General features: G+C 43.4%; 1 protein-coding gene across 3 annotated transcripts in view; it reads right to left on the bottom strand.

Annotated features, from left to right (window-relative positions):
• kcnh7 (potassium channel, voltage gated eag related subfamily H, member 7) overlaps positions 1 to 11,681 on the bottom strand; it is a 71,382-nt gene that overhangs the window by 5,167 nt on the left and 54,534 nt on the right. For all 3 annotated transcript variants that reach the window (XM_048978514.1, XM_048978515.1, XM_048978516.1), the window contains 5 exons: positions 10,565 to 10,819; positions 7,293 to 7,498; positions 5,761 to 5,845; positions 4,725 to 4,919; positions 1,544 to 1,706 (listed from right to left, as the gene is read on the bottom strand). In XM_048978514.1, coding sequence (XP_048834471.1) covers positions 1,544 to 1,706; positions 4,725 to 4,919; positions 5,761 to 5,845; positions 7,293 to 7,498; positions 10,565 to 10,819 — 904 coding nt within the window. The remainder of the gene's footprint in view (positions 1 to 1,543; positions 1,707 to 4,724; positions 4,920 to 5,760; positions 5,846 to 7,292; positions 7,499 to 10,564; positions 10,820 to 11,681) is intronic.

Here is an 11,681-nt window from a genome sequence, read left to right as displayed (position 1 = left end):
AGATGTCAATTTGCCTAACTGATTGTTTTCATTTGGTGGGAATGGGATTAAAATCATATCTAGACTTTGGGGACCTCCCCCCCCCCCCCACGATGAAATTTGCCAGCTTGAGGTTTGCAGAGAAACCCATGCATCATGGGAATAATGATGCCGATTACAAAGTGAGTTTCCATTCCAAGGTCCTGCAGTTCCTAATAATAGCACTAGGGGGAGGACTTGCATTTAACATCTCTATATTTTTTTTCGTAATGGAGAAAAGAACAGCACATTGTGGACCTTAAATATTCACAAAACAACATTTTATCCCTAAATAAATCCCTAATCCAAAAATCCCTTAAAAGGATGTTTTTAAAACCAAAATATTCTACTGGCATCAGTGACAGCAGAGCTGTGGAACTGGATTATTGAACTGCACACCTCGATTCATTAACTACTGAATAATTCCGTAACTATCAAACAAACATTTAAATAAATGCTTAAGCTATACAGATGAAGCTGGCAGTGTCTTTACCCTTTAATTTTGAACCACAATGTTCTATTCACTATTCCGTTTTTTATTATTATTATTTAGATGAATGTTTAGGGTAATGTGTCACCGATTCCCCTGCCAACCAATTAACTGGAGCAGTGTCATGATGAGCCTTGAGTTTGTCCCAGGACGTGCGGGACAAGGGACACCCCAGACAGGATACCGTCTTGTTACAGGGGACTTATTCATTTGACAGACCATAAACCTTTGCTGTTGTCGTTTTTTTCTAAGCGAACACTTGGGGGAGCAAGAGAGCTAATACATTGTGATATAACTGTTCCGTCCTGAACTCGCACACTCAATTTTTGGAACTGCATTTAAAATAATACACACACTTCTGTTGACAGAACTGATAACAGAATAAGTCAAAGATGTGAAATCTACATGTCTAATTCAAGTCTTTAATGAGGAGTTACTTCACGCCTTTGACTGTCTGTTTCTTAATAACACAGATGTCTAATTCAAGATGTCTGCTCTATTTTTTTTTTTGTGCATTTGTTTATTTTTGAATTAAAGCCTTTGATGCTTGAGTGCTGAGTGACCCTTGAGACTGTCATCAGCCAAGCAGACCCAACCCCTTCTGAAACAAGAGCGGCAGTGACAGCACGGCGGAAAAGCACCAAGACTATTCTCTCAGTTATTTTAGCCTTGTTTGTTTCTATTTTTAGTGGCCACTGCTCAAACGTATCAGGGCAAGGGACTTGTTCCTGAAGAGGCACGTCGAACAGAAGCCTGAGGTTTCTCCTGGAAGTCTTGGAGACTTGAGCATGGGGTCAGACGAAATACGCCAGGAGATGTGCTGCTGTGAGGCCGAAAGACGGACTGCTGCCGCCGCGTAGCTTCTGTGACATGATGTCACCTCACTGCTAAAAATAGCACTCACATTTCCTCTAAAATAAGCCTCGTCTGTTTCTATGAAATTCATATGGATTCGGTAAATAAGTGCAGTGCGTTAAATTCACCGACGCGATCGACGTGCATAGAACCACAGGAGATAGAGGGGATGACATCTACCTGTTTAGGTGTTCCTGAAGCAGGTCTAGCCGCTGCTCCACCTCCGCGTAGGTGATCTCGCTGTCAGTCTCCGGAAGCAGGCCCTGTGCATCCTGCGACTTCGAGGACTCGTCTGGAAACTCCTTTGGCTTCTCGAAGGCCCAGCGATCACCGTGTGAATCTCCTGCGAGCCGGACAAATATATAAAAACAATGAAGAAACAAACAGCCAGGCCCCTACGTAAATAGGCTGGCCATTATTCAAGCACGGGAGAAGCAAAAATAGACGACTATTAATCTCCTCTAGCCAGCTTTATGTCGGCCTGCTGCTGGTAATTCATTAACTGGCACAGTAATCTCAGCCATCCAATAGGAGACTAGTTTGCTTGGGGCAGCCTGGGAAATATCTCTGACGGGCACCTGCAAAGGCTCACTTCACCACAGCTATTGATGGCCAAGTGCTCAACTCGAACTGGAATACACACAATGCACCTTGATGACAATCCGAAATTCTCTATAGCTGGGGTGTCCACTTTGCAAAGCTGGAAAATGTGCATTTTATGCACCTTGGCACAGAACAATGCACAATTAAAATTCAGTGCGTAACAAGCTACTGGCAGGAGAATGAACTATGAACATCCAAGATGATACGCAGTGCATTTTAGTGTGGGGGGGTTATGTCTTTGATAGGCAGTATGATGTCAGATGAAGTGAAATCTTAAATTTATGAAGTTCTGTTCCTTTAACTGCTAGCCAATTGCAGCTTCAGTACAAGATATTTGCTACTATGTGAAATTAGCTGCTATAGTGCAGTACAATGAAACACGTTATTTGGCTTTAAATTTATATGTCTAAGCTATATCTATATATGTCAGAGCATTCTGAGTAGGCTGTTTGTAGAATAAATCACTTTCAATTACCAAGAAGAATTTTTACCCATTCTTTTATCTGTAAAAAACTTTATTTGTCCCAAAACTGCATGCTAATGCAATTTTGTTTTCTCAGTAATAGGTCAGGTACATTCTAACAAAAAATGCAATGTAATGAAAATTTAAAGCTTCAATCAGAACAATGGAAAACACCTCTGTATTCTACATTTACTGCCTCAGACAGAACTTTCTGGAAGGTGCCAGAACATTCTCAATACTCGTGCATATGGATGTGCTGCCTTTCAGCAAAGGTTTCTAATTCCATAACCCTGTATGTTATATATATATATATATATATATATATATATATATATATATATATATATATATATATATATATATATATATATATACACATACATACACACTTGGTATACCTATCTAAATGGGGAGCTTCTATTAATTTCTATGGGAAAAACCCTAATCCCAACAAGGCGACCTTAACCCCCACCCAGCCTAAACCTGAACCTTAAGCAACCAAACAAAATACATGACTTCTGGCATTTTTACTACTTTGATTGAAATTTTATTTTTATAAAACTGAGGTTATCCAAATGGGGACATGGAAAATGTCCCCAAAGGTAAGGAAGTTTCAGGTTTTACCGCACTTTGGGGACATTTTGGTGCCCAGATGTGATTTGTGTAAACAGACACACATACACAGTGTGACATTATCAGGAGAGAAATCTGGGAAGCATTTCCTCAGATAAAGTCCAAACGCCAGGGAGGCATTAACACTGGAGGCGAAATATACCTGGAACACGGAGCCCACAGCCCAAGTGCATGCGAAGCCAACAGAAACGCAGAGGATTTCCCCAAAGCCTCCAAAGAAAAGGGACCCGCTGTGATTTAAGCTCTGGGAAGTCCCTCCTTCCACCAAGACCACTGTTCTCATGGATTTCCAGTATATGGTACCATTTTATCATCTAGGGAGCCTCTGTTCCTCACAAGATGTATGGACATTGCAGACTGCATGGCCAATATATTGTTGCCGTCAGGCATGAAAAAGTTATGAGATATTGCAGAAGCTCAGTGGTTTGGCTCCATCGTGATACATTTAGCCCAGTGTCTCAGGGTGTTTGCGAGCAATAAGCTTTCTCGCCTTCCTGCCAGTAATCATGTTATCTCCCCCAGGGCTGCATTAGAGCTGTCCGGCTATGTTGCATGAGACTTGCGGCTTGCTTTAGTCCTACAGCCCATTTTAAACCCGCTGAACAGCCCCGATACACTGAAGGAATCGGCAGCCCTGGCGGTATGCAAGTGGGACAAGGTTGAGCGTTTAACAGAAATTATTTGGTAGCTACCCAGCCCTTGAATATCTCACTCTTCCTCTTAAGGCAGAAATATACTTGCTGTTAACTACGTACGTATGTACGTACGTACAGAAGCGGCCCATATCCTGCGTTCTTGGCGTCGGTTTTTGTGCATGTACTCAAAAATTAACGGAACGTATACGGAGATGCAATACCTGCGTAATTTATAGGGGGCAGTGTTGCAAGATTTGCACTCAACGGTCAAGATGTCCGCAATTATCCTAATTTATCTGACGTGACAGAACCTCTCTACAGTGACAAAATAGCATGTAATAATAGTTGGCAAGAGATTTCAAACATCCTGAATATTAATTTGGAAATTTGTAAAAACAAGTGGCGACAAGTGCGAGACCGGTATGTTCGAGCGCGGAAAAAAAGTTTGCCGCAAAACGAAGCAGTGATCCTGCTGGTGTTTTTCCTCGTCAATGTCTCTCATTGGCAAAACCAGAGAAAAGTATTTCCCATTTTGCTGACAAGATCTATTAATTGGTGGAATGCACCATCGCTGCGATTTGCGTTTTCTTCTCTGGTGCCCTGTCAGTATATTGAAGATTAATAATTCTTCAAGTGAGGACATATTTGTTCGCAATAGCAGATGATGATTTTTAAGATACAGGTATTCATTCATTTATTTGGTTTGTGGTCTCGACACTGATCCCTGGTGGTAAGGAGTACACGCTACAGATTATGACGCACAGTACGGACGCAAGTACATCAGCACAAGCGTTAACAACGCAACTGTGTACGGATACGCATACGCAGCTCACAGCAAGTGTATTTCTGCCTTTAGAGTCAAGGCCAACTAAGCCCAAAGATGCTAAAAAAGGACAGCTATGAACTTTTATTGTCACCATCCATCTCCTCCCAGCCCGTTCAACAACTCTTACCGTCACCAAGGCCCCCAACCCACAGAAATCTTGGGCCCAAGCGTCACTCTTCGGGCGCTGATCCTGCCCCTTACCTTTGTACGGCTGACTCCTCTCTGTACACTCTTTGGCCGGGACATCGGCGAGTCCCACACTGTGATCCTGCACCAAGGGGTAACCCTGTATCCCAGAGCAGACAGGGAGCGGCTCCACTGTGGACACCCTCCTGCTCCCCGCCTCCTGCCTCAAGGAGGAGCATATCAGCTTGTCCGCCTCCTTGTCTTCTCCCCCTGTGGGACGGTTATTAGTGAAGGTTTTCAGGGAACGTGGTATCCTCGGCTCCCTCGGCGAGGACCAGCAGTGCAAAAATGACATTAAAGAACTTGGACGTGGACAAAATGGACTCAATGGGATTGTTAATACTCTCCCTTCCTCACCTTGTAGAAAGCAAAGCTCAGGCTAGCTGTCTCAAAACAGAATGGTTATACCACACTACAGAATTAACACCGAACAGCATTTTTAGCTACAGTACAATAAAGATGTTTTTCCCTGACAGGGTTATTTCCTGCACCGAAATTCCTAAGAGGTTAATCATTAACTTGTATAACAGCTAAGAAGCTCAAGCCTGATTCATTAAACAGTGGTGTTTGTTTCTCCACCAGTAAACTGGTGCACACATCACAGCTCTTTTTACACATTCATCAACCATATTCAGATTCATTATACCTTTATTATAATAATTGCCACAGCAGTTCAAACATAAGTAACATACATGTGTTGGATTTAATTTATTCTAAATATTTGGTTTCCATGCTCTCATGCACAGGATAAGTTCATAAGCCAGTTCAGAATAAAGTTCTTCGTTAGATTACATGAGGAATGAGCGAGTTTTGGTTCCCAATACTGCAACGTATGATGAGGAAGCCTGACTTCAGGTCATTGGTGGTCTCATCTCAATAACAACAAAAACCAGACTGAGTGAGTTCTGGAAACTTGCTCTTCACTTAGGAATATGTCATGGTTAATTTCACAGGATTATAAAATGTACATCAATATCTCACAAACACATTCTGAATTGAACAGAGACACTCAGACCGTTTACATTTTAGTACAGAATTAATTTCAACTCACCGTGCGACAACTTCCGCCTGAAGGAAATCTTTCTTTTATATTTAGTGTCTTCTACATCCGAGTCACTAGCCTGAGAATAATGCGTCTGGGAAAGCAGAAATAATTGGCATTGAACCCAGTGCGGAGGACACCAATCCCATTTCACAGGCTACCAAAGAGCTTTTCGCTGCACCGAAATGTCTAACAGATTAATCAGAGCTTAGCTAAAAAATGAAATAAAATGTATAATATTCGAGTTGCATAAAGAGGAATTTTTCTGCTTCGCGGTAAACTCGCGGTATACTAATCATAAGGTGGCAGGTGTGAGGCCTAGAAGCGTCGTAATGGTTCCAGTGACACATCCAGCTCCTTTGTAGGGGTTGGTGAGGTTTGCTTTGGATGAAAACATCAGCTAAACTATGCAGTGCAAATAGCAGGTGGCTGATAATTTGTCTTAGGAGGTATGTTGGTGCTTTGGGGGTAAATACACAAAGGAGTATGTACATTTTGGGTCCTGTGCCTGGCTTTATGTGTTGGGAGTGCGTGACAGCTTAAAAAGAAGAAACTGCAGCACACACTGTATTTAAGCAAAATGCAGTGGCAATAAGACACATACTGTACATTACAGTGTGCAGGAGATATGTTATGTGCAGTAGCAGGACATCCATGTCTCCGGTGTGCAGGAGATATGTGTCATTTAAAAGATATACTGTATACACATATAGCTCGAGCTGCCAGTTTTTTGTTTTCTATAAAAAGAAATGATGATACAGTTGTAGTTTACAGTAATAAAATAAAAAAAAAATACTGGTTTTATATTAAGGAAATGATTGCAGATTTTTGATGTATTTTTATTGGTTTCCATTTAAATTGTATTGGTACAGTATAGTGCAAAATGTATTGTCGAGAAAACCTACTACCAAATTACCAACATCAGAATTACAGATACACTGTATTCCTTATTTTATGAATTTTATAAGTTTGTCTCTTGCCTAAATGTGCTGGGCAATATTAGCTTTTTTTCAACCGGTAATAGATCTGCTCTGACCAAACTTTAAATGCTGCTGAATCGCTGAGTAAATTGCTGAAATGCTTTCAGGAGGCTTCAGATGCAATTAACAATCGCAGAATTACAGATTTACTGTCATTCTTAGCTTATGAGTCTGATAAGTTTAACTCTTCCAGCTCTGACGTCCAGATTTGCATTATTTTAAATTGGATTATTTGATTCATGTATAGATTGACACATAAACAGAGAAGCGACAATAGAAGTGTTCCCGGAATGTTCTTAATGTTGCACTTTCTGCTGCTTTCAGCAGTTGTCTATTTAGAGCCTTGCTTTATTTGGAAAATGCTGTGTTATTCGGAAGATCAGTCTAGCTGTACTTATGCCAAATAAACTCCTTGACAGCCATATATATGTCTGTGATGTGCCATTTGCCTCACTTGTACGTCACTTTGAACAATAGCGTTAGCTAAATAAAATACGTTAATGGAAACGCGACGACTTGTGATCTCGTGAATGCTCTATAATTCACACCAGAGTAACATACCTTTGCAGGATCATCCCTAAGGTTGAAGGTGAGCTCCAGATTAGTTAAGAAGTGGTCAGCAAACTCAGGATACATGTCAAGAACCTCCAGGAGTTCCTCCCGCTGGACTGTGTGCAGGTCGCAGTAACTCAAGGCTCTGACATCAGCGTTGGACTTCCCAGGTTTGGCATACAGATGGATCATTTCCCCAAAGATGTCATTCTTCCCTGAAGAACAGAAGCGACTCATCAAACAGGTGGATGCCACGTTCACCACTTACGGTATTTTATTCCAACTATAGCATTGATATTTTATTTAAACCATATTATCCAAAAAGTGTCCGTCTATGTGAACTATGTGATGCACCTATTTCACGTCACTTCGGAGATAATGTCATAATATATAAAAGACTGATGACGTCCTTCGTAATTGATAATTAAACACTGCTTGACAAATCAACTTGGTTTTGAATTAGGAACCTCTTGTTTGGTTTTCTATAGATTTAGTTTAAGGTCATCTTATGTTTCCAAGGGAGCCTTCTCAGAGATGCTTGGTCCAGGTAAATGTCAAATGCCTGGCATTTTCATTAAAGTGAAATGTGAAAGGTCAGCCTGTCACATGACTTTACGTGTCACATGAGAGCACCCAGTTGGGCATAATTGTTGTCGTGGGAGTTCACACCTGGCACAGCATGCAGCCATGCCGGAGCTTCTGAAGATCTCATTTTAGTCCAATGTACTCCACTAAAGACTCTGATACAGAGCAGACCAATTAGAGTGGTCCAGGAAAGCATCAACCAAACTAAATCAGGGTGGTCCGGGAAGACTGTGTGTGGTACAGTACAGAGCTACCAAACTAATCAGGATGGTCCAGGGAGGTACTCTGTATAGCGCAATACCAACCCAACTAAATCAGGGTGGTCTAATAACGAACTCTGTATAGTGCAATACAGACCAGCCCAAGTAAATCAGGATGGTCCAGGAAGGCAGACCAGTCCAGCTACATCAGGATGGCAGAATGGCTGGAGGTCCCTTGTCGAGAGAGTTGAAAATCACAGACCACAAAAAGCTGAGTTCCGATTCTTTAATCCCACAAGGGTCACATACATCCCATACAGGAGCTGGAGTGACATACGGCTTGATCTTCGCTCTGGGATCTGGAGAATAAACGCACAGCCCAGCACAAAACCCAGCAGGACAGGCTGCTGATGTACAGCTCTTATTCGTCTCCTCTACCTCTTCTCATCAGGAGAAAAACTCCATCTGCAATGATTCAGGGTGTGGGTAATTCTATTTATTTATTTCATTTTCACAGTAATAACGCCTTTTCCGCTCACGCACAATCCAGTGACGCCGGAGAAGCCAGCTTCTGAAGATTTTCGTTACACTTTTCCGAGACGAGAACAGCACGTCAGCAGTTCCGCAACTTCTGCGGTTTCGTTTCCTTGCAGAGCGCCTGCGACTGTACGCGAGAGAGCTTCAGTGTGTCTGCGTGCCGTGCTCAGATTTACGCCCCGTATCCTGTCCCGTTCACGCCAGCGGTTGGGCTGAAAAACCATTCACCACTTGAAAAATGGGCCGTTTAAATGAAATTCAGCCCACTGCACCCGCCCGCGGCTTATCGCCTGACACAGGAGGGAGAAACATCCCCCCTAAACGCATTCCAGAGCCGTCAATAACACCAGAGAACCATAACGATCGATTCCAGCATGCAGTTCATCATAAAGAGCTAGCAATTAGGCTCTATATATCTCTTTTTCCTCCCACACTCAATTTCTTCTCTTCCTTGCGGTAGATCAAAATCCCGCCATACGCCGTAACAGCTCTTATGTTGCGACCCCCCACCCTAGCTGCGTAACAGGAATGTCAGGCCTTCTCCCATCTGACCTCAGAATTTCTTTCCTGCCATGGTGCTGTGTGAGTGGGAGCAGAGCTGGGGGGGTAAAAAATTCACGCCATTGAACGAGTGATGCGATTCAGCCCCTTTTAGGAACTCCGGCTTCCAGGAAGCGCTCTGTGTGATTTACAGCTGACAGATGTTTTCCTAGGCTGGGTGAACGTGCTCGGGGCTCTGAGTGTGTACTGCACCTCGCAGGCCCCCTCTGCATTTCCTTAGTCCTCCATCCCAGACCTCCAGCAATGGAGTCACAACAGACCATCATCCGAGGACAGGTGCAGCTTTTTAAATAAAACACACTGAATGCCAGTTCCAGAGCCAACCCGAATGCCAACCTGTGCCACTAGGTGTTAGCAAGTCCATTCATCCATGTTCTGCAACCACTGGATCTATTCTGGGTCACTGGGGGGGTGGGGGGGTTAGCCGTGGTAGAGACTCAAACACTGGTCCTAGAGGTGTGAGGCAAGACTGCTAACCACTATATCACCATGCCACCCTACATCAGCAAGCAACCCCCACAAAAAAGGCACCCCTCCCCAGCAATGGGGTTACAGCGCTCATATTATACATACATTACTGGTCTCTGCAGGTGTAGTACTTCAGGAAAAGTCTGGACTTGATGATGTTTTATTGCTGCAGGCTTACATATTTATGTTTATTATTTACATATATAGCGTATTGTGTACTAAGTATTCTGCCTTGAAGCCAAGTCCTACCAACAAAAATTTCGTTATGTGAATGCATAACAACAATAAAGAAATTCCATTGTATTATGTGCTGCAATTGGTACATTAAAAGCATCACGTATTAAAATACCTGAAATCACTTCAGTGATCTCACTCAAGAATTATGAAAACACAGGCAATATTCAAATGTGAACTAAAACTACATTAATTAGTAGAATAATCTTTCGATTTATAGATAAACGTTACATAAAAATTAAGCTAGCTTGGGAGACACATGGGAGCGACATAAAAGGATATTTTACAATGGTTGCCTGCTTACTCTGATCATGTAAAATCTATCAGAACCCATCCATCCATCCATTTTCCAAACTGCTTATCCTACTGGGTCGCGGGGGGTCCGGAAGCAATGGGCACGAGGCAGGGAACAACCCAGGATGGGGGGCCAGCCCATCACAGGGCACACTCACACACCATTCACTCTCACATGCACACCTACGGGCAATTTAGCAACTCCAATTAGCCTACTATCAGAACCATAGGTGGTTATTTTTTCTATCTCAGCCCCTTGAAAATGTTATCGTGGGAAAACTTGCTTGACCAATTTAATAGTGGAGTACCGGAGTGGAGGCATCCTGTAAGCCCCTTTTCCCGTAGGGTCAAATTCTAAAGTCGTCCCTGATCGGGTGACGAACTGGAACTGCTGGTACCCACCCAATATGGCCACCACGATGTCGTCCTTCAGAATCTCAATGGAGCCCCGGGACAGGAAGTAGAGTGCAGTGAGGACATCGCCGCCGTGCACCAAGGTGTCGCCAGGCGGGCAGTGGGTGGTCTTGAAGCGCATGGCCAGGGCCCGCAGGCAGCCCTTGGTGGCGCCCCGGAAGGCTTTGCAGTGTGTCAGCAGGTTCTGGTTCAGATGAAGGCAGATATCTGCCTGCAGGCACTCAGGGAATCCTTTAAGGACCTAAATACGAAACAGAGTCGGAGCGTAATACTGACAGCAACAGGTGAAGCTGCCACTGGAGTCAACTCAATAAATAACTATAATACCACCGATAAGCAGACAAATAAGTAAATACAAAAAACAGTGGAAAACAGTGAGCATTAATAACTTCGCACATTTTTTAAAATATCTGTCTTCCAACTGCTCATCCTGGGCAGAACAATTGGGGGGGGGGGGGGGGGGCTGGAGCCCAGGGCCTGAACACCAGGCCGTCACAGGCCACACGCACATGGGCTGCTGGCATTTCAGAGACGCCAATTAGCCTGCTAGCGTGTCTCCGGACCGCAGGAAGAAACCGGGGGCCCCAGAGGAAGGTCACATGACACAGAGAACAGGCATGCTATACACGGGGGGGGGCTCCATTCCAACCCCCCCACTCCTGGAGGTGTGAGGCAGCTGAGCTGTATGTACCCAGAAAAGCCAATATTTTAGAAATAAGTTCCAACTTAAGCATCTTATTTTACTGCATACTTGTATTTATCTCCAAGATTAATTGCCATGCAGTGTCAACAGAAATAAAACACAAAATACTGTTTGGCTGCTCCTTTTGCACACATCACACGGCCTCTTTCATGCTCAATGAGTCTATATAAATGCTCATGAAATCATCACCAGGCACAGTCAGTATTTACAAAGCACAGCTTGCTGGCTCTAATGAGGCAGGGTCACACCGAGTCTTTGATGACGTGGGACTAAATACTGTAACTGTGAAGGTAAATGAATAATCTCAGTCCTGCAAATGTCATCAGCCAGGCAGATGAAGTGTGCAGTAGCGCTGCAGTGTATTTCAGCGATTCTTCACGTGTTTGCATGCATATAATATGT

Source organism: Brienomyrus brachyistius, chromosome 16 (assembly GCF_023856365.1).
Source record: "Brienomyrus brachyistius isolate T26 chromosome 16, BBRACH_0.4, whole genome shotgun sequence".
Taxonomy (NCBI): domain Eukaryota; kingdom Metazoa; phylum Chordata; class Actinopteri; order Osteoglossiformes; family Mormyridae; genus Brienomyrus; species Brienomyrus brachyistius.
The sequence above is the reverse complement of the archived record's forward strand: the minus strand, read 5'-3'. Positions and strand labels throughout refer to the sequence as shown.